The 26,654-nt window shown below is 42.5% G+C and overlaps 1 protein-coding gene across 1 annotated transcript in view; it reads right to left on the reverse strand.

Annotated features, from left to right (window-relative positions):
• Nucleotides 1-2,138: 2,138 nt before the first annotated feature.
• The window catches only part of MSRB3 (methionine sulfoxide reductase B3), an 88,516-nt gene continuing 64,000 nt past the window's right edge, over nt 2,139-26,654 (reverse strand). The window contains 2 exon segments of the mRNA XM_063323022.1: nt 2,139-4,837; nt 9,892-9,989. Of these exon segments, the coding sequence (XP_063179092.1) occupies nt 4,673-4,837; nt 9,892-9,989 (263 nt within the window). The 3' untranslated portion in view covers nt 2,139-4,672.

Raw genomic sequence — 26,654 nt, forward strand, 5'->3', positions numbered from 1 at the left:
CATGCCTACACTGCTCGGAGTTTGGCTATTATTTCAGTGATTTCACTGATTGGGGTGCGTTTGGAAGTATTATCTCACTTTAAAAAAAAAAAAAGTACTTTTTTAAAAAAAAAAAGTTACTGTAAAAATAATACAGTTGCTGACTGCTGTCATGGCTTTGATCTGAAAACCGTAGTCAGGTCCCGTGGTGTATCACTTCTCTTTATAACAAAGCGGGAGCAAGCCAGACTGGAATGCAGCTCTTCAAATATGCAGGATTAAACATTTTTGCAGGTTTATTGCGGGACCTGTAGGTGGCCTCATTTTAATAGTCAATAAGCCAAGAACTATTAGTTCAGTTTGCCAATGAGCTAAGCAACATTTTGTCTTATTCTACTGAATTTGGAAGCTGATGAATTTGCTTCTAGTGCCACTGAATACTCTGCCATTTGTTCTGTAAACAAGTGGGTACAGAGCACACTGATTTTAATTCTGAAAGTGCGAGCATCTGTGTTGTTTTCATCCTTAAATTCCTTCAAGGATGGGAAGAGAGAGGGCACGATTTTGAAACTCTGAGTGGGGACCAGAAAAGTAGCCACATGCCCTCCCAGACCACGAGCGAAGGAGCAGAGGACTGCTGGCCATGCACTGACATTAACCACAGACATTTTGTAACATACTGAACAATAAGAAAAATCACATATTCTGTCAGAGAAGGCCTAACCTCATGGCTTACCCAATTCAGTTGGGTAGATGGACTGCAAAACAAGGCTAAGTGAATTAAGCCTGAGACCTTCCAGTACAATCAATAGAGTACCAACATCCACATCCACACTTGGCATCATGTTTGTGACAATGCGTTCTTCAGTGTCACCCCACACTTAAGTGACACTTATTTAACTGAGGCATTTTTGGGGTACGGAAGAAGAGGAAATACAAAGGAGCTTAGCTAGTGCCACAGAAAGCTTCACTTTTGTCAGCTGTTGAAAGGGCAATAAGGTCTCATGCCTCACACTAGTACATTAGGCAGGTCCTATCCTGTGGGTCATTATTGTCACTACCTTGTGTTGGGCCACTGGAGGCAGGCTGTGTGCTTCACTTTTAGAGACGACAGAGCCTTCAGACACTACTCACTTGTGAGTACAAAGAAGAGGCCAATGCATTACTTCCCAACAAGCTCCCTCTCCTTTCTTGGAGTGATGCCTTTGCTGCACAAATCCAGATGTCAGCCTACCCCTGTCCGCGTGGGGAATACATGCTATAGCCACTATGGTAAAGCCTCAGTTTTAACCAGTTCACATACACACGCTGAATTTTTTTAGTGTATACGAGTTGATACAGCTTGTGAAAAAGGCTTATTGTTAAGCTGTATGGAAGCCATATAGCTACAATAAGAGAACCACAAAGCATTTTGTTAATCGTCCTCGTGTCGCTGATCCTGCCACCACTGCTTCTCCCACCCTGTGACCAGGGCACCCTGGGGAGCAGGAGGGAGGGCTCTCTGACTAGAAATTTCTCTGGTTTTGAAGTGGTGGGGTGTACACATGTCAGGCACAACTTCATGCCCTTCTTCCCCTCCCTCACGCCTATTTTTTAAAACCCACTGCAGAGCTGATCTACCAAACGGCATTAACTTGCTGCCTGGAGGGCATTCCAAATCTGCATCCTTGAAGATGAAACCTTGACAGAAACCAACTTCCCAGCCAAATTCCTCCACTGCAGACTAAGCCCAGGTGCCACGAGGCTCCTATGGCATGCCTGCGACTCACCACATCCCACACTGCATCTTTTGGAAGAGGCCAAAACTTCTGCTAAGTAGAAGTTGAGCCTTTCTCTAAACATTTCCCCTCTGTATTGGGCCTGGATGCTTGCAATATTGTCTTGAAAGCAGGTAAGTGCAAGGACACCTGGTACGCTGCAGTGCTGCACCCCTGCCAGAAACCTGCTGGAGATAAAGTGCTGGATATATAACATTCACAGTGAGTTAAGGGAAAGCAAAGCAAAAGCAGTTCCCTAAGACATGCTGCAGCTAGAGGCGCAAAAACCTGTCATAAAGCCAGATAATTAAGGAAGGAGAGCAGAATTATTTATAAAGAAGTTTATTTTATATTTGTGTACAACAAATATATGAAAACAAATTTAATTTGAAAAATGTATATTCGATTTCTTAAAAGTATTGAACCCTCTTAAGGAAAGGTTTTAGTTATTAAAAAGGTATTGAAGGCTAAAATTATACTTGGATAATATATGTGTGTGTACATATATATATATATATAAAACATGTGCAATTTTATATATATATAGCATATATAAATAACATGTGTGACTTACATGATATTTTAAGGTATGCTATTTAAACATCTGAGTAACAATAGAGATATTAGAAAATATAGTTTGCTATTTCTACACAGTTTGCATTCAGTTCTTATGAGCATCCAGAAAGTGCAAAATTTAAACATACAGAAATATTGTCCTATTATTCTATACATTGTGCTCAGCTCCCAAGTTTCCTCTGACATGATCATAACCAGGCTGAACCAAATTAGGAGGGTTCAATACTAGCCCTTACTAGCATCTTCTAAGAGCAATAAAAGGAAATCTGTCTTACCTTCTACTGTGCTGTGGTATAGTTTGCGCACAAGAGAGAACAATGCATTTCCTATGTTAAATGGTCTAACTCCCAGAGATCACATACACCTCACCATATTGACTCATTTCATTGCACTCCATATCCTGCAAAAATAAATCTCCTGGAGGACAGCATACATTACTGCGTACTGAAGTTTAAGTAATATATTTCTTTAACATAAGGCAGGAATATACTGAAATTTGATAACACTTAAATCCAACAGCAATTTGGAATTAAACCACATTTATGTACCACATTTTTATAGATGCTGCCTTTTTTATGTTTATGTCAGAAAATGTGGTAGAGAAAACCTTCTTTTCTTTAAATAAAAGCAAGGGATAAAAGCAGTCCTTCTAGAAGAAATTGCTAAAAACCAATGGGGCCAGGAGAGACTCGACCGCCTTGAAACACCAAAGGTCAGTCTGCACAACCTTTCCTGCAGCCAATGAGCAATTCCTTCTGTGCCATCTGGGAGAATACTCATGTGAGTAGGTGCTCGCTACAGCACAGCCTGAACGTTTTAGATCTAAATATTTATCATCCTTATTTGCATCTATTCGATGTTAAGGTATTGTATGCTTTTTTCATGTCTTTCTTATGTTGCAAAAAAAAAGGCAATTCTGACCATTCCATATGCTTTTATAGTAGCTATATTTTAACTGAAGAATGTTCGTACTTCAGATAATATGCTTATCATCACTGGCATTAAAACCTCAATCCTGCTTCCATAAAAATCCATGGTTGCTTTGCTCCTACTAGAAATAAAATTAGATCCAAATATGTTACTCACAAAGCTTGCTAATAAAAGTAAATCCTATGTTCATTAAGTCTCTCAATGCTTAAAGGCAAAGTGGTGTTAGCAAATACTGTATAGTATAGCTTAAAGAACAGTATTATGCACCAATCTAGGCGAACTGTTATTCAACAAAATCTAAAAGCCGCTGTGAAAAACATCTTATGGGACAGCAAAATTTGCTACTGAAAATTTCTGGAGCTCTGACAGGCTTTTTTCAAATTCATTTCTTAAACCAAGCCCCTCGCTCGTGTCCTACACTGCAATTGCACAAATTAAAGGCTGTGGCCTTGTAGGGCAGTATGCATCCAGACCAGCTAATCTTTCAAATTGCATACTTCAGGAGGGTCTCTCTCTTTCTGCTGCATTCATTCATAAATTCCCTTTTTCGCAGAAACTGTCTGTTTCTGAATTCTTGTAGCAACCGACAAGATAAAGAGCCTGGTGTCATCCCTCATCTACTTCACTTCTCAAGTTTATCTCTGCACTTGTCCATATAATTACCCCCTGCAGATTTCAACTTTAATTCAGATTCCAGTTACAGTCACCCGAACAGGCCTCACAAAAAGACAAAGCCTCATTAGTAGCCTGTAAAAGTGAGCGTTACTAGTTAAAACCTCAATTTAAATACCAAACAAAGGGGAAAAATAGATGCTGAGACAATGTTTACAACCTTTCAACCACACCCTTGAAATTTTGGCAGTAAATTAGCCAAAGGATGGGCTTTACATCTCATCCATCTCTCTCAGTTGGGAAGGAACAGCCATAACTACAAGTTTTTACAGGGTGTGGCTGATGCTGGGAAATGGCTGAATACATACGACCAAAGGCTGCATGCCTCGCAAGTCAGAACAAAGCAGAGATGTGCTAGGAATTCAGGATTTTCTTATGCCCAGAAGTTTCCTATAGACTGGAAGTCCCATCTCCCCCACAAAAAGGAATAGTGTTCAAACCTAGAGTAACACAGCACTAAGCAGAAACTAAGTAATGATGCCGAAGCCTCTTGATTTAAGGATTCCCCAAAGCAATCTCAAAGAAAAGAAAGGAAAAGAAAACCTGTGGAGTCAGTCAACACATTTTTCAATCCAATTATATAGTAAATGCACCAGCTGGCAAGGCTTCAGTTCCGAAAAGGTGAGGAAGAAGAAGGATGGTGCAAAATGCTTTCATACATTTAAACATTCTTAGGATATAAGAGAGCAGGCAACTTAGAAAACATTCCTTGTAAGCTGTGTGGGATCAGCGCAGTTTTCTGCAGGCTTTGCTTTGTCCTACAGCTCAGCTTTGCCTGTTTGGGCAGGACTGGCGTTACTGCTGCCTTCTCCAGCGTTGTTCTTGTCTGCTGGCTTGAAAGATAATGAAGCAGAGTTTGTGCAGTACCGTTTGCCAGTTGGGCGAGGTCCATCGTCAAAAATATGCCCCAGGTGAGCACCACACTGAAACAAAATACAATAGAGTATCACTGTATCTCTTTGCAGCTTGATGGCATCACTGCAGTGTTAAGCAATGACTAGCAGGCGCTTCCAAGGAAGCACATTAGCGTCTACATTGCCCTTTCAAGTGGGATTTACAACCTGCATGTATTTGCAACAGTGATCCAGGAAGATGATCTTCTGAGATACCACGGGTGCCTAAGATTTCAAGGCCAAGTTTCCTGGGTGTTTCCCGTTGTGCCTCTGCATATGTGTGGTTGGACCACTATTTCTGAGAAGCTGCCTGTCTCTGTAATGATCTCATGGCAGGAGCTCAGATAAAAACACAGTGGTGAAGGCAGCACTGCCCACGTTTCACTTACTACTGTAAGGAAAGCTGTGTCAGAAAGGGGCAGCCTGAGCTCCAGGCTCTCCTCAGCCTGCAGCCATCTGCTACACCCCTCAGTAAGAAAACACTAAACCCCTTGGTGATAACAGCAAGGACCTAACACAGTGAAGATATTCTTTGGAGTATGCCCCCATACTAATTTTTTTTTCTTTCCTGTCTTCTGAGCATCAGGGTCCTTCTGGGTGCACCTCTGCTCCTTCCCCCTGGAAGGGATGGAACTCATCCACTACTCATCTCATACCTCTTTCTGTGGTTTATAGGAGACAGGGACAGGTGACTGAATAAGAGCTGTAGTGAAGATATGTAAAATATTTTGGAATGAATAAGCTTTAGCTGGGAGTGATTATAAATACAAATTATGCTGAATTTGCTTTTTGTAAGGAATATGAAACTACACATGGTCTGTTGACACTTTTGTGTGAATCAGCCTCAGATATTCGCAGTGGTATTCAGGGTGAACACTACTGCTCCTCTCTGTAAGAAAGGTAACAGTCACTTGCTTTACAGAAGAGTACAATATTTTGAAGAAGCTGAGCCAGTTGATCCTTATTCAAAAATGAGGAGCACTACACGTTATGACCGACAATTTATCTGGATAGCAAGAACTTCTTGTAATTAGTCACTTAAATTGCACAAGTTCATTTTTACAGCCGGCCATGAGAAATAAAAAAATAAAACCTTGCACTGGAGAAATATTTATCTTGAACAGGAAAGTCATGCTGCTTTACCAAAGAGCCTTGGCCTTTCAAGTCAATAGCTGATCTCAGTGAGAGCCAGAATGATGTAACTGAGATCACAGAGCTGCTCATGGGCTCGCAGTCAGACAGCAAAAATTAAAGACTGCAAATGATTCTTAACATTTAATTAATTCATAGTATCCCAAACGCGTAGAGACAATACTGATTATTCCAAACTGTGAATGAGTTAGTGATGGCAAATCTCTACCCTGCAGTTAATGTGCTGCTAATGTTCTCCAGCTGTTACGGCCTTTAATTCACCAAAGCAATAGGAAGGTTGTCTGTAGAAACAGGTAAAGTCTTTGGCTTCAGGTTAAACTCTCTCAACAGACTGAAAGGCTGGGGGAGGCTCTCATGCCAGCTAGGAGGGACAGAAACTCTTCTCATTTAGTGACAGCTGAAACAATAATCCTCAGTGACCTGGGGAGGAGGGCAGGTAGGCATGTGAAACCATAGTGCTCCTGCCCTGTCGGTCCCACCTGTGCAGTCACATCCCAAGGCAGGCTCCCTGCTCCTGCAGAAGTGTTGCTGGGACAGCCATGGCAGTCCAGCAAGGACCCCAATAACAAACAAGGGCGCTTCTAGCCCATGGTATCAGCAGGACGAGCTCCCGCAGGCAATGGGAAAAGGCATGGATGACTTTCGGTTAAGCAGCAGCTGCTCGGCTTTGTAAGGAAGGAAGACAAAACATGGCAAATAAGGAAAAGGCAAAGGAAAGTTGCCTGGGAACTACAGAAGACAAAGCTTCAGGTCTTGTTCCTGAAAGACTGCTGTCTTGCCACCCTTTCCTCCATTGTCCACTGCTTATCTTATTTCATTTCCCTTTAGATTGAAGGCCTTTTTTAGGCAGTTTGGGCAGAAAACCTGAGCTGTTTCTCAGAGTGGAGTCTCTCACAATGAGGCATTTCACCTGATTATAAAGCTTTTCCATACCTTGTGAAAAAAAAAATCTAAAAAAAACTTAAGTGTCCCAGAGAGAATATTTTTCTAAATGTTCAGTATCATAATTAAATCATCTCATATCAACTAAGAATGCTTCAAAACCTCCTGGCTAGAAGTGTTAAACAGATCTTTTCCAGATTAACATTTAACCAAGGATAAATCACTCCCTCTCCACTGGATAGAACAAGAGAAACCATAGAGAGAAACAGTCTGCAGGAGTAATATACTCAATACAGACTACAAAGACAATCTATCAAAAAGGTTTTCCTCACAAAACCTGAGAAGCTGTGTGAGAGTCCGAGGTAGTCTCATTACACCTTCTTGTGATGGCAGAATCGCACCAGGATTGGATTACTGCAAAATTTGTTACCTTTTGAGATTACCCCTCACCAAAAATTTATGTGGCGATTCTCTCTGTAGAGGACTCTATAACTCATCTGCCCTGAAAAGAAACAGAATTCAATCCTTCCTATCACAGTATAAGAAACCTGGCCCTCAACTGAGAGTACAAAGGATGAATTGATTTTACTGTCCTCCCCACACATAATAGGTGCCGACCATTTTTCTAGGACATATATACATGTCTGCAAAGCCTCCCAAAAAGAAACAATCATCTGTTGCGGCCTTGCACATAAATACATTGGGCAGAACGCACTGGGATGGTGAAACGGTTAGAGTAAAGCATTTGAAGTATGTGTTTGGGAGCAGGAAAGGGGGAGTCACTGCTAACTGTCAGTATGCTTGGATCTCCCAAGCCTCCTGGTTCTAATATGCTGCTGGGAGGCACGGAAAGCAGCTTGCAGTCAGCTGCTGTAGCTGAGTCTGAGCTATCAATGTGCAAACAGTACTTCTGTGACTACAGAATTCTATTGATTTGTACAGGTAAAAATAATAGCTCGGGAGACCTCAGGGGAAGGGACTCTCGAGCAGGAAAGAGAAAAAAAAAGAGAGATGCAGCCAGTTTCACAGTATTCCTCAAATGCATTTGTAATTAACTTCTACCTGTCACTAATCATTGACCTTTTGAATACACCCAGGATGATGTGTTTCCAAAAACTGTAAAAGTTATTTCTAGGATAATCCCATGGATGACTTTGATTAACATTACAGCAATTTTCTCCCAGTGTTTGCTTTCTATAATGGAGAACATTAAAAGAGTTTTTTTTATTCTCTCAGACAGGTGGAAGGACTTTTAAAGAAAAATCAACTACTTTTTCATCTGCAAAAGATTAATAAGATTTTGGGTGTGGGAGAGGGTATGTCCCTCCAGTTCTATCAAGGCCTGCCATATCAATCCCACTGCTTTCCAGGCTGCAGTAAAACTCCATTTTTTTGCAGCTGCATGTGTGATTCACATTCCTAGGGCTCCGAGGAGAGGAGGAAATGGTTTTGTTATGGATACACAATGCGGTGGTATTAACTGTGGTGAGCGGTGGCTGCAAAGATGCTCACCACTCCTCAAGCTATTTTCCTGCGTGACTTGATCATCTGTGGGGTTATTGCCCCAGGAAGTTGGAGTAGCTGGTAGGAAGTTGCCATTGGATTATATAGCAACCTTAGTTGCATTTTTTTCTTCATGCTTTATATTCGGTTTTTGGTTTTGCTTTAATTTTATGGTGTCTGCATGTGACTGCTGCTAATACTGCTGGTCTCAGGTCTCCTAACACTGTTTTGTTTGGCAACAGGTAAATGACATTCCCAGATTCCTTGGCCTAACCACAGGCTGCGTTGGGCTTCTCTCAGGTGAAACCAGGAGCTCTGGCCATCTCTTGAAGGGTGTCAGCAGATACAGACTCAGCAGGTTGGCAGTACACTGATTTTAGCGCTATTCAGGCCTACTAAGCAGAGCTGAAGAGAGTAGGTTGCATTTTTGACTATGACAGTAATCAAAGGCGAGGCACGAGATTCCTGGTCTGCGGTCCCATTGCTACCTCACTAGGGAATTTAGGAAAATGGATGTTCCCCAAAAGTGTTAAATGGATCTTCTAAAACATATCATCAATGTAAAATTACAGAATTATGTGGTACACATGACATACTAGCAGAGAAGCTGATTTGGCCATTAACACGTTGGGCCAAACCCTCTACCCAGACTGAAGTTAATGGATTCTCTGTAAAGAAAATCTTGCCTCTTTTTGAGAACCTTCTTAATTCACTCTGAGCATTTATATATGAGGACTGACTGACTAGTAAGGATGTATATCGTTAGGGATGAAATCAACTATCCATCCACCAATTCCGTCTGGGAAGAGAACAGCAAATTATCACTGCCCAAACGAAGCTGCTGCTTCTCTCAGGAGGAGTTTGAGCACACGGAGCTAGAGGACTGCAAGCTGCTGGGTACATCTGCTGAACATCAATTCTTCTGCAGCTTCTTCCTTTGCTAGGTAATGATTATGCCAGTCCCTTCGCAGAGAGGAGGGCAGCACAAAGGATGAAAGAACAAGTAGAACAAGACAGATAACGGAAAATTTGGGCATGTTTTGAATGACTACTGACTTCATTATTATGGCAGATGGGATTGTTTGAGGTAGCCATTAGGACTGCGCTGGGAATGAGTGTTGGGAATGAGTTAGCACGGCTGCACAGTAATGCACAGTGATGGAATCAGCACACAGACAGTCGCTCCGCTGCTTTCGAGTTCCCTCTCAACTGCTCACGTGTGGAGTCAGTCAGCCAGGCTCAGGCTCAGGAGCTCCTTTGAAGGAACCCTCTTCAGGAAGATAATTTTTGTAGACTCAGCACCGAGGCCAACCATTTACATCTGCTCTGTTAAATCTCACACGAGACAACAACGTGCATTCCAAAGAGCCTTTTGTGCCTTCAGCTCGTTCCACCCAGCTGTTATACCTACGACCCATTGTGCTCTCTCATAATGATTGCTATTTAATGGAACTGAAAGGTTTGCAAGTCTTAGGGAAAGTACAGCACGCTGTAATGATTTTTGCAGCCTTTGCCATCGGAATGGTCTGTGTGCACTATAAACTAACCTGACTGCAGGATATTTCAATCCGATGCATCCCATAGGAGAAATCATCATTGAAAGTAACTACATCAGGACTGATCACATCATAGAAGGAAGGCCAACCTGGGGAAAAGGAACAAGATAAGTCAGAAAAGAGGGTGTCTTGGTGGCAGATGGCATTGTAAAAAGCAAGACAGAATCACACTTTGAAAATTTTTTATCTTACTCTAGAGCCTGGAAATAACTGAAATGGAGATTTTGGATCCTAAATCACTTAGGTACTTTGGAAAATTTCCACCCTAAATCCAAAGTTGTTTACAGGCAAGGACTAAGCTGCCACCAGCTGCCCATCTTCCATCTCAATAGAGATTCCTGCACTCCACCGCAAGCAGTCACAGCAGTGTAGCTCAAGCACAAAGGTGGTTGCTCAGGTACGCCTGATTCAGCATCACCATCAGTTTAAAAAACCACAAATTCCACCATGAAGACAAACAGCAAGACTTTATGGAACACAAGTGGTTTTGCTTTTGCAGTGTACAAGTACTTTAAAAAAGAGTTGATAAGTTGCAATTTAGAGCTCCAAAACCTGGCTTAAGCTCTGCCTTCACCAAGGCATGGTCACGCCCAGAAGGATGTGCTCAGACACTGACCCATCACACATTAGAGGCAGTGAGATGACTACTATTGTGTCTAATGTCAAAACAGTAATGAGCGCTTCAGGTCAGCCATGGACAGGTGGAGTCATAACTATGCCTATATTAGACACTAGTAGATGGTCTGCATGTGGTCTGTATCCAGGACAAAACAATTGCACTCGTTAACACATATGTTTGACACAGCTGCTAGCTGAGCACTAAGCAGCATGACCTGACACCAGATGATGATGAGGTGTACACCTGATCTACCAGTAATGGCCACCTATCATCTAAATAATGACCCGCCACTCTTTAACTATTCCATGCCAAGTCTCCCCCCCTCCACAACACACGTCAAAAAACAACGCAGGTCTATTCAGTGTCCCAGTAGATGCCCAGTACACAGCTGTAACTTCTCAGACACGCCTCAAAAACCTGTCATCATACGCTCCGTTTCCTGAAGCTGGGTTCCCACATAAGAACCCGATAGGCTTTAAGGTCATGTCAACATCTACCAGTGCCCATCTGAAATCCCACTGGCTATCTGTCCTCCTCATTCAGTCTCTTGCCAAATACAACATGCACCGGCAGCTCTTGCTCTCTATGCATTCCACATATGCCCACGTATACCAAACTTCCTTGTTTCTTCTTCTAATATCTGTTAAGCATTTGCCACTGATGATTTCATAAAATGACATGCAATAAGCTATTAAGAAACACAGCAGCAGCTGTGAATCACTGCATGCAGATGAATATAGGACGTATACAGCTTCCCATAAGTAAAGCGAGTAAAATTTCCTACACAGTAAAAGGAGGTGTGGAAGCTCTCAAGTTTTCTACATGTCAGTGAAGGAGTGTGTAAACTGCGAAAAAATACGTACGTCTTCAGTTGTATCTTAAAGCATTAAATATAGAAGAACACTTACGAAGATGCAAGCGTAACAGGCATAAATTTTTAAGAAATAAATGCTCAGAAACACATTTATTTTCCTTTTGGGAACACTCATATAGTAGCATTCCTAAGCCTGCAACCTGAAGGCACTGCAAGCCCCAAGTCCAAGGTGCCTACTACCACCACATGTGTTTCCACCCCAGAACTCACTGCAGAAGTAAGTAGTGTCATTTTTTTTCCCCAGAAGTATTGCAAATGGAAGAGTTACAGACAGGAGACAGACTGAGGAGCAAGAACCCTGAACAGGCAAAATATCCCACAAGACAGGAACTCAAAACCGTGCAGCAACGACAACCGTAAAAAAACAATTTATAAACTCTTCCTCTCATGCAGAATATCCCTGCCAAACAAATACCTTCACAAACAGAAAAGGAATAAACATATGACAAGTTTTGCAAAAGGGGTTATCCTGTTGACAGAAAAATTGATGTTTCCTAATTGGTGGCTCCTTTCCAACACCATTCGTCATCTTCTTAGCGGGGCCTCTGTCTAACGAAAATTGAGGCCTTACTTAGAGCTGGTCAGAATATTTTTAATGAAGCCTTTTTATTTTTTTTTTAATTTAATAATTTTGCAAAACAGACATATCAGTTTGCCCTTGTGTGACGGCAGAGAAGTTCCACAGCGGGAGCTTTTTGTAGGAACCAAATATCCGATCGCGTGAAGGCCTTTGGAGGAGGAACACTTCAGTGCTGCAGAAATTCTCAAAGACAACCCTGCCTCCTCCATAACAGCAATAAGGGGGAAGCTTCAAAGGCTGCTACACAGAGATTGAAGCAATCTGTGTCTCGCTGAGAAAATTATCTTGTGAGAAGGGTTTGGAGGAGACGTGTTTATGTCAGCTTTGACATTAAAGAAAGACCATCCATCCTCCTTTCTCCAGACTTTTCCTTTTGGTCTTCCCATTCACCACAGAAAAATTATTTGCTTTGGATGCACTCCATGCACTTTTGAAAAATGAAGTCATCTGAAACCTATATAAACAGGCAGGCTCCTCCTAAAGTAGCCTTTATACCCAATTGGAGTGACTTCAGATTAGGCTGTCAGTTCATACAACACGTGACACATGTTCCAAAGGCTCCACCACTGCCACATATGGTCCCCAAGACAGGGACTAGGAAACAGACTGTGCCTCCACAGTGTGGACTTTTAACTCTCAGTCAAGCCATCTCTTCTTGAGTGACATGGCAGGCCAGACAGCGGCATTACTGTGATGAAGCAGTAACTCCATGAGGCTCGACTGAAAACTGAGCAAACCCTGCAACAGAAAAGGTCCTAACGGGCACAGTGAGACACACTGTCACTCTGCTGACCTTGAGAGGAATACAAGTGAACTGCTCATTGAGTTGATGAGCCAAACTCACCAGGACAAACAATCTCTTCTGCTGTCTCATTTCCTCTTTCCTGAGCTAAAGGGGAAAGCCCATTTGAGAGTTTGCTAAGCCTTCTCTGGCCATTTTCTCTACTTCAAAAGCCGCCAGGAACAAGCTGTGGAAGCAGTCTGCTTGCCTGCACATCAGGCAACTCCCAGCAACGTAGACAGCCAACCAGACCCCTGTGGACTCTTCATATGCTCTTTATGTCTTTGCAAGTGGTGAATGACCCAGCAGCGGCCTCCACTTTGCAAGCCACAGGCTCCTTCTCCTGCTGTCTCACTGGCTGCTGCTCCTCCACTCCTGTCCCCCTGAGCACCAGCCCCCCTCCTGCTGCAGGGCTGCGAAACAGCTGACTCCCTCCACATTTCAGACTGCTGTTAGCTGTGCATTAAAGCTTCAGCCTGCCTTTAAAGGCTAGCTGGCTACTTGAAAGGGCAGGAATAGCCAGGAAGAAGCCCATTTTAGATCTCTTCTGCTGAGCTGATGGAAAGAAATGGTAACCCTTAGCACGGCAGAGACTGAGCGCTGGAGGAAACCCTGTGCAAACGCTGGTGCCGAGACTCAGCCCTCCCCGGGTGATGGCTTTCCATCAGGTCTAGCTCACCACATCCGATGGGCAGCAGGAGCTGGGCCACCGTCTTTCGAAGGATGGTAAAACATAAGAGCTAGGAAGAAACAGCTGCTGGAGGAAAGAGGCAAAGGGTAATTGCAGGAGACAAGATGGGAGTGGGAGGAGTCTCCCAGATGAATGAACAACTTCAAATGACATTTGCACTTTTTGTGAGTGTGTGTGTGTGTGAACAGCAGCTAAGATTTGTGAATACATTTATCCTTGAATGTAAAGTTTAGTTTGAGGGAGGTTATGACACAGTAACGGTCAGCAATTTTTATCACGTTACAGACATTTAAAATGAGCTCATTCTTATTTTCACGATCACTTTGCATCACACTGGCAGTATAAAAGGACTTTAAAATGAGAGGACTTGTGCTCACTCTGATGACCTCTTACATGGGAGTCAGGCCGCTATGTCGTAAGGCCCAGTTTCTGGTACGTTAATGAGCCAGCCACGGAGATGAATAGTTTTTCAGATACACAGCAAGTATCCTTTCTTGGATCTAAAATACACTAAATAAAGGAACGAGACTTCCTTCTGTCAAGTACTTAAGTGAAAACCATGTGTAAACTGAACATTACTGACAGATCTTTTCCGCTCCATCCTGCATGAGTAATAGAAAGGATCTTATGCTGCTGGGTGTCACACATACTGAGTCATGTCCCATTCTCCCTCGTTCTGGGACACCCCCCAAATATTTTGTAGAAGCTGCACAGCAGTTCTAAAATTCACCCCACACCCCCTCACCAAAACCAGATCTTTTGTCTTTCATAATGGTCCCTATTCTGGCAAAGAGGAAACAACGGTTCATGCCTCTTAGTCAAAGAAAGCTTTCTTCAGAGCAGAGATGGCTTGGTACTGCCCTGGGCAGCAACAGTGAAGAACAGGGAGGAAGGGAAAAGTTGGCTTCAGTAACCTATGCTGGATGCTGCTTTTGCAGGGTTTCAGATCATTCAAAAGAGGCATATTCTTTCTCACTTTCAGACTGCCTATTCTAGGTACCTGATTGAGTCCGTATTACTAATGAGCAGCCTAAGGTGGGCACCTATGCAGGCAGGTGGCACAAGGTGGACACCCCCACAACACAGGCAGCCAGCACGCAGCAGTCCCGGACAGCTGACAAACTTAACAGTTTGTCTCCTTCTTAAACTGAGGTGCCAAAGCAGTTGTAATGGCTGAGTAAGGCAGCGACAGCAAACAGTGTGCCTACAGTCCAGCGCCCTTTGTGCATTCCTGGTAGAGATATGAAAGCCCAGCAGGAGCAGATTGTTTCTTTCACCTTTACCCAGGAAGTTCTAAAGCACCTTATCTCGTGGGCTACTCCAGGGCTCTTTCTTGGGGCAGTGCTGACCTCATGCAAAAAAAGAAAGACATTTTCTTCCCATAAACTTTTGGAAAGCAGTCCAGCTGTTGATTGATTGATCAATTTTAGAAGCATCTCAAGCTTCCTTTTCCAGTTTTGCAAGTTTGCACGCATTTTGTTGTAGTTAGATCTCCAACTTCCATATAAATGGATGCAAGCACTTGGACATCTAACCGTTAAAATACAAGTCTATAATTATTTGCAGAGACAAAACGGCAGGCTGCTTTTGAAAATCAGTCCTGCTAGGCTATTTTTTCCCCTCTCATGAACTAATATTCCTTTTGACATTTTTTTGAACAGCACAATTGCAATCCCAAAGCATCTAATGCTCTGACATTATTCCCATTTCATACACCTGCCGACCAAAGACCTCCACAGTTTTTCAATAACTGTGATGTCTGTAGTTATGTTTTTCATTTTAGATCCCAAAGAGATTAAGTTCAACCTGCATTTTATCATTCTTTGCTGTAATTATTCCAAGCATTTACTTCAGTGAGTTATTTACAGATGGAGAAGCAGGGGGAGATGGAAGATGTTAGAACTACCAAATGGCACCAGATGGAAAAGAAGACCTTGACCTGAAAAATACCTTGTTTCTCTGATGTGCTGTATTTTTAGAATTCTGATTCCCTTTTAACCTAATGTGGATTAATGAAAACCCAAAGGCTTTTTAAGGTAGAGTCTCATCATTTATCTTCACTGAGAAGCTATGTCTGTGTAAAAACCTAAAGCGTATAGGATTTAAAAAAAGGTAATAAAGCTTCTGCTTTGAAACTGCTGTAAAGCTGAAGGGCCTTCACTTTTTTCTTTCTCACAGGTTTATTGAAACAGAATCTGAAAGACACAGGCATCCACAGCTGTAACTTCTCACATACAAGTTTAATGTAGAACTACAAAGTGACATATTGCTATTACGTAGAATGCCTGTACAGATACAGGGCTTTTTTTGGCTAACATCCTGGGTTATTTTTCATAATATCTCCATGATGATGAATGCATAATAAATATTCTTACTTAAAAATATTTTACCATCAGGTAACACTACTTTCAGTGGAGGTTCCTCTAATTTACCCAAATGTAGCTAGAAACAGAATCAGGCACAGAAACCTTCTTGTTCACCAGCAAACGACTTTACATTAGATATGTATTCCACTGGCAAGAAAACAGTCCAGATATAAGAAGGACGACATGGTAGTGTTTTTCAACAGAACACGCAGAGCGTCAGAGTGGTAGCTAGGTTGCAGGGGGGGGGGAGACAAAGACAAAATGAAGCTTAATTTTGGAAGGAAAGATAAAAGAGAGGGCTTATCTCTAACATGCTACCGGTCTCTAACAGTAAAGTTGGGCTATCGCGGCAGGTAAATACCACTCTGACAGAACAGTGTGGGAAGGGAACTTTACAAAACAATTGAACTTCTAATGGCAGCTTTTATGAGACAATCATCATCTGTTTTTTTCTTTATGTTTCTCACTTGGGAAATAAAAAACTGAAAGCCATAAATAAAGGTGGTATTTGTTTTCTTCCACTAGAGCACTCTGAGCATCAAAACAACTTACTATGAAACAGCATATGCAATCCAGATTTATTTCTTTAGTGGGACGAGGTTATATTGTTTAAAATGATTGTTAAGGGAGATCTGAAACTTCGCATCTAAAATTTCATTTGACTTTTGAATTTTGCAGAACAAGAGTGCCCCTGATGTCTCTTGAGCAATGAAAGCATAGGGCCTGCTCTCTTTAGCAACTAATAACTGTATCACAATACCGCTATGGCCCTAGCTGCTTCCTTAGTCCTTTCACTATGCTCTAAAATACTGCTACAAACAAGCTGCCTGTCATAGAACCTTCCTCTATAACATTCCCAACATCTCCAACGTCTGGGCTGCTGCTAAAATCAACAGGTAGGCAGGAGCTGGGATCTTCCTCAAGCCTTCTTACAAAGATTGAGTTACTAATGGTTTCTTTCTTGGTTCAGGTTCAACAAAACTACTGAACCTAACTCACTTCCTCCCAAAGGATGGGTTTCTCTCCTCATCTGAACAGTGTCTCTTGTTACTTTAAATCACGGCTAATGTTTTTAAAAATATATCTTACATATAAGTCAGCTGTAGATCTTCAGCATCAAAGGAACCAAACAGAATCGTGTGAAGCAGTATAACCTTAAGCTATAATTTTAAAATGCCATCAAGAAATGTTTCAAATAGTTTTTAAAATTTACTGTTGACCTAGTAACCTCAGTCCAAAGCATTCAACTTCGATAAATGTTTTTGTTTTCCTTCCAAAAGCAGCATTGGTAAAGCAAATTCATATATTGCAAAATATTTTCAATCATTATACCTGTGAGTTATCTGTGCACTTCACTAAAATAATTGAAGCTTTCGTATTAGGATGAGTAAATCAGGATAGCAGTAGAGCTGGCAGGCCTTACGATGGAAGTGATTTGACAAAATTGGAATCCTAATGCAGTGTGTTCACAGAGAAAGTAAAAAAAAAGAACAGCAAACGCAACCTTGTAATAATCAGCATCTGTCACTGAAATGAACAGCAGTCACAGATGAAGTACATATTTGAAAAATTTGTCATGGGGTGTTTCAAGTAATGAACATCCACAATTTGTTTGTTGAAATATTTTCCTGTAGTATTGTTATGCATGTCTGGGAAATAAAGGTTGTAAAGAACAGCCAGAACTCAGTTACACACACTCTAAAACTGATACTACAGAGGTGGAATTCTGACAGAGGTATTTTTAAAGTCAAAAAAGCGCAGCCTGTCCTATCTCCCTTTTGCAGTTATATTCCTTCTACTGAACGTCCTTCTACAGTGCCTCCAGCACTGAGTGCTCTAGCAGACAAGGACCCTGCTCGTTACAGCTGGACAAACAGGCTCTCATTGCAGTTGTAAAGTTCTGAAACAAGGGAAAGAGTTATTACACTGATTAAAGCAAAAAAATAAAAAGACAAAGGCCCCCTTTCTTCTGTTTACTTTAGATATTGAATGCAATGTCTTGGTGAGGGAACTTGGTCACAAATAACTAAGGGACATAATTTTCTTGGCCATCAAGGAAAACTTTTGTCATGATTTGGGACAAGACTAGGGCAGTTAGCAGATGTCAATGTCTGCCAAAGGTTGACAGAACAGTGTACTGAACAGCAGGGTGAAGAGAGAGCCACAAACCACCAGGTCTGCTGTAGGGGCCATCTGGCCACAGGACAAGACTCTGCGGGAAGGTGGGGTATGGCTCCTGGTGCCACCATGAAGGAGTGGAGAGCAAAATCCTGCTCTTTGCCTAATATTACAGCTTATCCGCTAAACTAGTCCTTAAAAAGACACATTTCCAGGGCAGGATTTTCATGCCAGTGTAGGAACATCTCTTCATGAGCTACAGGCTTGTCAAACCCTACAAGGAACCTTGCCATGAAGCCTTCCTTTACCTGGGAAGTGCAGAAGCTGCTCACTGCAGCTTCATGCAAAGACTTCTGAGGTACTTCTGATGCCCTGGACCTGGTACCCAGTGTAACTATACATTGCCCTCTGCTTAAGGCTTTGTCTCTACAACACTCAGTTGAACACCGTGCTGTCATGAACAACAGCTACAGGCACTGCAGAAAATCCTAAAAGAAGAAAAATGAATGATTTGTGGAGTTAGATTGTTTGGAGTTGGTGTTGGTTTGGGGGGGAGGTTTAAATCTTTTTAACAACCTCTTATGCAAACAAAAGGAGGTAGGTAATAATGCTGACTAGAAAATAAAGACCTTTCTTCACAGAAAAGCCTGACAAAAACAATATACATGTGCACATACGCTCCCACACACTCCTTTTCCTTTAAGTTTTCTGTGGAAAACTTCAGCTGTACTTTGAAAACTTCTGAAAACTGAAACTATTGAAATGGAAAAGTTCACATTTCAGATTATAATGTTCACCTTCTGTTTTGCTTTCTGTTACAGTTTCTAAAGCAAAGCATGCCCTTTCTGCTAAACCCCATATTTTCTTTCAAGAAAGATTTCAAAGGAAAACTTTTCACAGCCATACTACATAGCCGGTGACACAGTCCAAGGAAAGAAACAGCCAAGTACTTGAAGATCTCATGAGGAGCTGCTCTCTTTTAGTGCTCTGCTGGGGTAAGCCCAGCTTGCCTCTGGAATCACCCAAAGACTGTGCAAGCGCTAACATGGCTGCTGCGCACATCAGCTCAGCACAGGTCTCTCTGCTCCTGTGCCTGTGCTATTCCTTACCTGACTGTGTCTTTTATTTCTTCTTTTTTTTCTGGGTTAGCCTTCTATTATTTTTTTACTTGAATAAATAATTTAAATGAAACAAAAGTACCATACACAAACTGCTCAAGACATGGAAGTCATTTTCAACCTAAGCTAAGAGCATTTGTAATTAGGCACAGTATGAGTGGTCACAATGGAACTCAATTATATTCACTACATGTTCTTGCAGACAAATAACACTGGTTTATAAACATCCAACTCATTCAGGGTCTTGTTTTCTTTTACGCTATTCTAGGTAAAAAAATACATAAAAAGGAGTAATTGGCTTGGAAAAGAAAACTAATGCAATACGCAAGAGGAGAAGTAAGAGATTTAGAGAGAATCAGCAAAAGGAAATGGGCCAATGTGCAAGAGAAAACTAGCGAGGCAAGATGCTAGGAGCGGGCATGCAGTCCTCTAACAGCTCCATTCCAGTATCTCAAAGAAAACTCTCTGTACTCATGGGGTTTTGTCTCCATCACACAGTGCGCCCCACAGCACTGGGCCAGACGTAGCTGCAATTCACATCGTCTGCTATGGCCACTCTTTGGATACTCTCTCCTGTAACACTGAGGGCTGCTTTGTGTTTGTGTTTCCCTGGGCTTTCTCCTCTGGGGCATTCAGCGGTCCCACGGCCCAGGTGGAGCAGACGTCCCGACTACGCTGCTGGGGCACAGGCCATGGTGTGGTGCCCGTGCTCAGCGTGGCCCCAGCAGCCTGAGCACAGCAAGGCCACTGCCCTGCCCTCCCACAGCAAGCCCGAGGTGTGGGCCAGCGGTCAGGCATGCCGGCGGCTCTGACCGTCTGAACATGGAAAGTGGGTATATTTCCCAAATGAAAACCCTGGAGGGAGGAGGAAGAGGAAGAAGAGCAAGGAAGGTCATCCTCCCTCCCTGCTCTGCCCTGGTGAGGCCACATCTGGAGCACTGTGTCCAGTTCTGGGGTCTCCAGTTCAAGAAAGACAAGGAACTGCTGGAGATAGTCCAGCGCAGGGCTATGAAGATGATCAAGGGAATGGAGCACGTCTCTTATGAGGAAAGGCTGAGACACCTGGGTCTGTTTAGCCTGGAGAAGACTTGAGAGGGGATCTTATCAATGCTTATAAATATCTAAAGGACGGGTGTCAAGAGGATGGGGCCAGACTCTTTTCAGTGGTGCCTGGTGACAGGACAAGGGGCAATGGGCACAAACTAGAACATATGCAATTCCATCTCAACATGACGAAAAACTTGTTTACTTTGAGGGTGGCAAAGCACTGGAACAGGCTGCCCACAGAGGTGGTGGAGTCACCTTCTCTGGAGATGTTCAAAACCCACCTGGGTGCGTTCCTGTCCAGCCTGCTCGAGGTGCCCCTGCTCTGGCAGGGGGTTGGACTAGATGATCTCTGAAGGGCCCTTCCAACCCCTGTCATTCTGTGATGATTCTGTGATTAAGTGCCCGCAGACCATGGCGTTCGAGGGACAATAGGATGTGTCCCCTCCTTCCCGCCGCGTCCGGGAGGGCTGTTAGCACCGAGGGTCAGGAAAAGTACCGGGGGGGGAGAAGGAACCCGGGCCGCAGGGACGCTCCCGCCGCGCGGAGGAAGCCCGGCCCGCGCTGGGGCTCCTCAGCGCCGGCTGCCGCCTCAGGGAGGGGGGTGGCCGGGAGGGCCCGGCAGCACCGCTTAGCCTTGTTCTTGTCTCCACCTGCTGATTTCATAAGCAAATATACTCCGGGAAAGTAACCTAGCAAATATACTCCGGGAAAGTAACCTTGCAAATATACTCCGGGAAAGTAACCTTACAAATAAATACACGTGCCGGTGGTTTTAAAGCTGTGTTTCAGGGTGCCTATCGAGGAGCTCCAGCCGCAGCCAAACACCGTGAGCCGGGACAGGAGGAAAGACACTAAAACGGGAATGGGTGATGAGGTGGTTTTGTTTTGCTTTTTCAGCCAGACTCATGGAAAAGAAGCACGGTGCCATTCTGCCGTCATGTTTCCTCCTGTTGGAAGACATTCAAAGGTGCCACGGAGCTCCGATGGCCGAGGGCCGCTAAAGGGCCATCGTTGCGCCCGGCAAGGGGAAGGAAGGCAGAGGAAGCTCTGGAGCACAGGCAGGCCGAGCTGGCACTGCAGCCACTTGACACATTTCTGGAGCTCACGTGTCAAAAGGCATCACCTTCAATTCACTGAACCCTTCAAAGAAGCACACGCCAGGGCTCCAGCCTAACCCGGCTCTCACCCTCCTCGGAAAGGACTAAAAAAAGACAGGGAAGGGATATACAAAGGCATTTCTCATCAACTACTAAATGGTCCAATACACTCGTAACCTTAGCTCTCTGCTTTATAGCAAGTGAGTGATGAAAACCTGATGGGACAGGCTTGCAGGCTGCACTCCAAGCCACCGGGGTGCATTTTCGGAATTGGACAAAAATATTCTGAAGTGGACACCTGGAAAGGGCATGGGCAGCAGGGGGAAATACTGTCAGGAAAGGAAGAGTTTAAAAAGATTAAGAAAATTTTCTGATTAAAATTTTAAGAGGTGAAGTGCTGGCACAGATCAGTTTCCTGAAAAGCAGGAATCAGGCTCTGAGCTGGCTCCTCAGACACTATTTGGAGACTCAAAAGCAGTCATTTAAAAAGAAACTTCTTCAAGGAGCCCAGCTAAAACTACAAAGACATAAAATTCCAGTCAGACACAGGAAATTCTTAGGGGAATACAAGAATTTTATGAGTCAGAAGATAAAAATCCCTCTGAATACCTAACTAAACTAATCTAATGAAGTAGTCACCAGGAAAGGAGTGTGATGAATCTGTATGTCAGGAAGGACAAATTTAAACAAACAGGAAATTGAACAACCTGAAGCTGTTTTCGTTTTTACTCCCTGTGCCCTGCTCCTTTTTTTCTTTAAAGATGCAAACTGAGTTGACGGCTGCAGAAGCTGCTGTGGGGGTCTGAGGGGACTATTTCATTTTAGATGAAGTCTAAATTTAAAAGAAATTAATTGCCTGGCTTCCTTTTGCAAAGTTGGGAAGTTGTTTATTTATGATTCATTATTTGCACTATTGTAGACCCAGTGCAATCAACCCACTAACCATTGCAGAGGAATACAGCGAAAGTCATTGATGTGAAGTTTATAACCTAAAATTTAGCTCCTTCCCCGGCAAGCAGAAGTGAGGCTAAATGCTTCCAATTAGATATTTTACCCATGCTAGTACCTTAGTGGGTTCAGTCCTAAATGATAGCTAGTCCTGGTCCAGCTTCACACTGAGGTGCATGCTTAGCTTTTGACATTGAAAACTTGTCAGAGAGGTTTCCAGAGAGATCCTCACGCCCACAAGGACCTTGACTTTAGGTATAGAGAATTTCAAGACCACCTCTGTGAAGCAATGTTATACAGAACGTTACCTCCTCTCTCTTACAGAGCCATGCATTGTCTAGACTCAAAAAAGAAGGGGTTTACGTATGTACAGTATTGCATCCTGGATGCCTTTTGTAAGGAGTGGGGAGCTTTTTCGGTTTATAACCTTTTTATTACAAATTCTCTCACTTAGGAAATAAATTTTAGCAAATTGCACTTTGTAGAGATCGTGTTAGAATTCCTAAAACTGCAAAGATTACTACTATTCTCACAATGTTGCTTCTATACTAAAATTAAGTTTCCATTAAAGCCCTTCTTTTACTTCAGGTTTACTTCAGCTCAAAGGAAGTAAGCCCATAGAGAAGCCAGATTTTTTTTTTTTCAATGAGTTTTGTGATTTCAAATGTCTTCATTCCAGAATGGAAAAAAAGAAAAAGAAAATTCTCTTTAAACAAGCTTTCCTCCAAAACTGGTCTTGGGTTAACTAAAATGTTCCATTATACAAAGAATTCATTATATGAAAACAAAAATACTTTATTCTAATTTTTATTTTTTACCCTTCATTTTGTATTTCATACTAAAAATTTCAGATAAAAAAGTTGTGCTAAAATAATTTTGAGATGAAAAATGAAACCTTCATCCCCAAAAGATAAGCCGTTGGTCTCTCAGCTTCCACAGTGTAATGTGCTGCGTTAGACAGTATGCTAGGCATAGGCTGACCTGACTGCAAACTACTTTTATATAAATTTAGGATACTGCTTAGTTTCCTATCTGAACTGCCTGTCTGAATCCTCCTATTTGAGGTTGATTCTGGACTCCACTTAAAATACTAATTGTTTATATTAAACAGACAAGAGAATGTGTGATATATTTTAACTGTCAAAAGTGTTGTGAACAGCAGCAGCTGGAAGAGGAATGTTTAATTGACTTTGTTACCCCCAAGCTTTTTAGAATCCTCTATCAGCAGCTAAATCTTACTCTTGCAGGCAAGAAAAACACTGTAGGAAGGGGTAGCATTAGAAAGCTTCTTCTACAGGAAAAAAAGAATGGGTATTCAAAAGCCAAGGCATTATCATTATTAGGTCAAAATAGAGCATCACTAAATCTACAACAATATTGATGCATCTGTGAAAGCTGTGCACATTTTTGTGTGGAACAGCTCACATTCTGTGGCTCCTTTCTGATGCTGGTTTACTGCAGCCAGGGATGGCATGCAGGTAGTGATGGGAGATATCACTTGAACCATTCGCTATACGATACCCCTAAAAAAAGGAATCTTGATACTATCAGTTATTGTAATGCTCTTAAATCTTCTGGACATGGGGTCAGCAGCTTGTGTGGAGCTGTGAGTAAGGATAAGTTTCCTCCCCTACACAATTTATTCTCACAGGGCATCGCAGACACGTGCCTGGGACAGTTCCCCCATGATAATTGTTGCGGCATAAGCTTGTGCTGGGACCAGCGGGGCCCAAAACCAGCATTGGAGTTATTACTTAAGAGAAGATAATAAAGGCCTTGCTAAGTAACAGGATCAAATTGTTTTCAACATTTATAAAAACTTCAAATTTTCGAAAGCAGAAAAAAATTCCAACCACAATTCTACTATTTTGCATCTTTCCTTGAGGAAGTCTTCTAAGTAAAACAGCAAATTAGCTGTACACAGGCAAATGATCCTCCTGATGTCAAGGGGAAGGAGGGTCTGAAACATTAAATTGATGCACAAGCTTGTGCAAACTGCTGTAGTGCAGGTTTCCTTGGGAAGCCTGACTTCTGCCGTGTGGTTTGGGGTCTTTTTTTTTTTTTTTTAATGCCACATTTACAAAACAGATTTGGCACGCTCAGGAAAGGAACACTGCTTTTGTTCATCCCATCAGTCTTTTACTTGTCCTGCAATTGCCACTGCTGTGTTAGTAGGAAAAGTAGACCTAACGAGGTATAAAATAATGTTCTGCATTCAAAGACACCACTGTACCTCATTTCACTTTAATATTTACTTCAAAAGTAAACTCTGTTGAAACCTTGCATGAACAGCACCAAATGAGTTCGCGAGGTATTCTGAAGCAGAGTCAATTCACACCTCATACACAAAATGGCTTATTTGGTTCCTTACTGCCAAAACTTCTGCCAAGAAAGCCCTGGGATGAATCAAGTGGGGAGATACAGGTAGGTCAGGCTTGACTGGAAGACGAATTGTTAACAAAACAGATGTTAGCCAGCAGAAACATAGTCCACACCAACTGACAGTAAACAAGAATAGCTAAGTTGAAAAATAGCCGCAGGTAGAGATTTTAATTAGATTTTAATTTGATTCAATGCTTTTTATACTCTATGTGTCCAACTTCTCATTTCCACTCTTTCCACTTTCTTTCTTCTTTTCATTAGCTTTTCCTTATGCTACAGGAAATATTACTTTCTTTTCTTTTTCGCTCAAAAGGGCAGCGAACTGGGTGTCTGAGCTTCCTCTCAGGCAGTGCGTGCTTGGGAGTGGGAAGTCAAGGAACTGTAGCCTTGATTAGACTACATTTTGGAAGGAGCTGTACAGAGATTTTGTTTAGGTTTGAAAGACAAGTTTGCAGTTCATTCTAAAAGGAAAATCTTACAGAAACTTTCACCAGAGAAGGCAAAATACAAAAACTTGACAAGGGCTCAGTAGGAAATCTTCCATGAAAACAGGTTTTTAAACAAAAGAAACATGAAATTCTTAACTTGCTGGAAGCAAATGTTTTCATAGGGCTGTCTCCATTTCTCCAAAGACCCACTTAACCCAGAACAGCCAGTAACCTGCTGGTCAGGAGGTCCCATGGGAGATGCATGGGAGGCTTCTGTTCTAATCAACTTTTAAGATCTGTATGCAAAATGGAGAAGCAGCCTTAGGGGAAGGTGTTGTAAGATGGCTGAAGCAATCCGACAGCTTCCTGCCCTTCTCTTGCCCCTGTTCTTGGTTGTCTTGGTCCTGCTGCTTCCTCACCACTCACCAGCTCTGGTGCTTATCCATTTGTGGGGAGAAAGTTCCATTCAATAAACCAGCAGAAAATTATTCAGGTTTTTTTCTGGGCTAGCAAGCTGAATCAGTTAACAGAGAGGTTAAACAATCACTGGAGGGAACGCAAGGCAGAAGGTGAGAATACAGGGCAAGGGGTGTAAGAATGATTTACTGTGATATCCCTGACTGACAGAAACTCTACTGTTAGGATAAGGTAATATCTGAACTGAGCACTGACACTACGTCTTTGCACTAATATCACAAAAACGTTACTATAAGATGACCACATGAACAACAGATTTAACTAAAAGGCTGCTTGAGGTCAGTGCCTTTATAATTCAAATAAGCCTGTAATCCCTCTGTTCCAAAGATCTCCCCTGTCTCAGCATTACAAAAGGCAAAGTATGCGAATTTGGAACTTAAAATAAATTACCTGGGTTATTATCGGGGCTAAATCTTTTCTTAGAGAGCAGGTAGCAGAGGATGCACTTTCCAGCAAGGGGACTGAAACATACTGTACTTTCCATTCTCTAAGCATGCTGTGAGCACTTAAAAAAACAGATCACTGAAGAAAAGCTACAGTATGTCAGTTCCCAGCTCCATCTTGGATATAACAAAATCTAACCTTTGACACCAAGCCACCCCAGTACTGATCCAACTCTATTCAACAAACTCAGACCTTTTTTTAAATGCTGCATAACTGCCCACAAGTACAATGTCTGTTTACTTAAGTTCCGAGCGGGCAAAGCAGATTTAGCAGCATCGCAACAATGGAAGTTGCAGGAACAGGGAAGGACTGGAATGCCAGAGGTTGCTGGGTTATCCCACTCTACCCTTCACATGTTTATCATATTACAACCAAACTAACACACATTCTGGCTGTGGAGCACTCTTAGCCTTAGCAAAACAGGTCTGCTTTCGGTTGCCCAACAGGGACTGTTCTAAGCTCAAACTTCCCCTGAACTTTAAAGGGCATCTAGTACCCCGAATGGTTTGCAGTCAGGCCAAAAAGTCTTTGGGCACTTCCTGACTTCTTCGCAGCTCCCCAGGAAGCTGAGGCATACCCATGGTTTTAAATGCTTATGCTGTAATTGTATCACTCCAGGTGTTCTCAATAGGATTCCTTCCTATAAAACAACTAGAGGTAAAATACGGTCCAAATCTCCGCAGGAAATGCATGGAGCCAACAGCACAATCAGTTTCTGAAAAATGACTTGGTTCCCGTGCCACAAGCAACAGTCCATAAAGCATCTCATGGAAAACCCAAACAA

The sequence above is a fragment of the Chroicocephalus ridibundus genome, chromosome 1 (assembly GCF_963924245.1).
Source record: "Chroicocephalus ridibundus chromosome 1, bChrRid1.1, whole genome shotgun sequence".
Taxonomy (NCBI): Eukaryota; Metazoa; Chordata; class Aves; order Charadriiformes; family Laridae; genus Chroicocephalus; species Chroicocephalus ridibundus.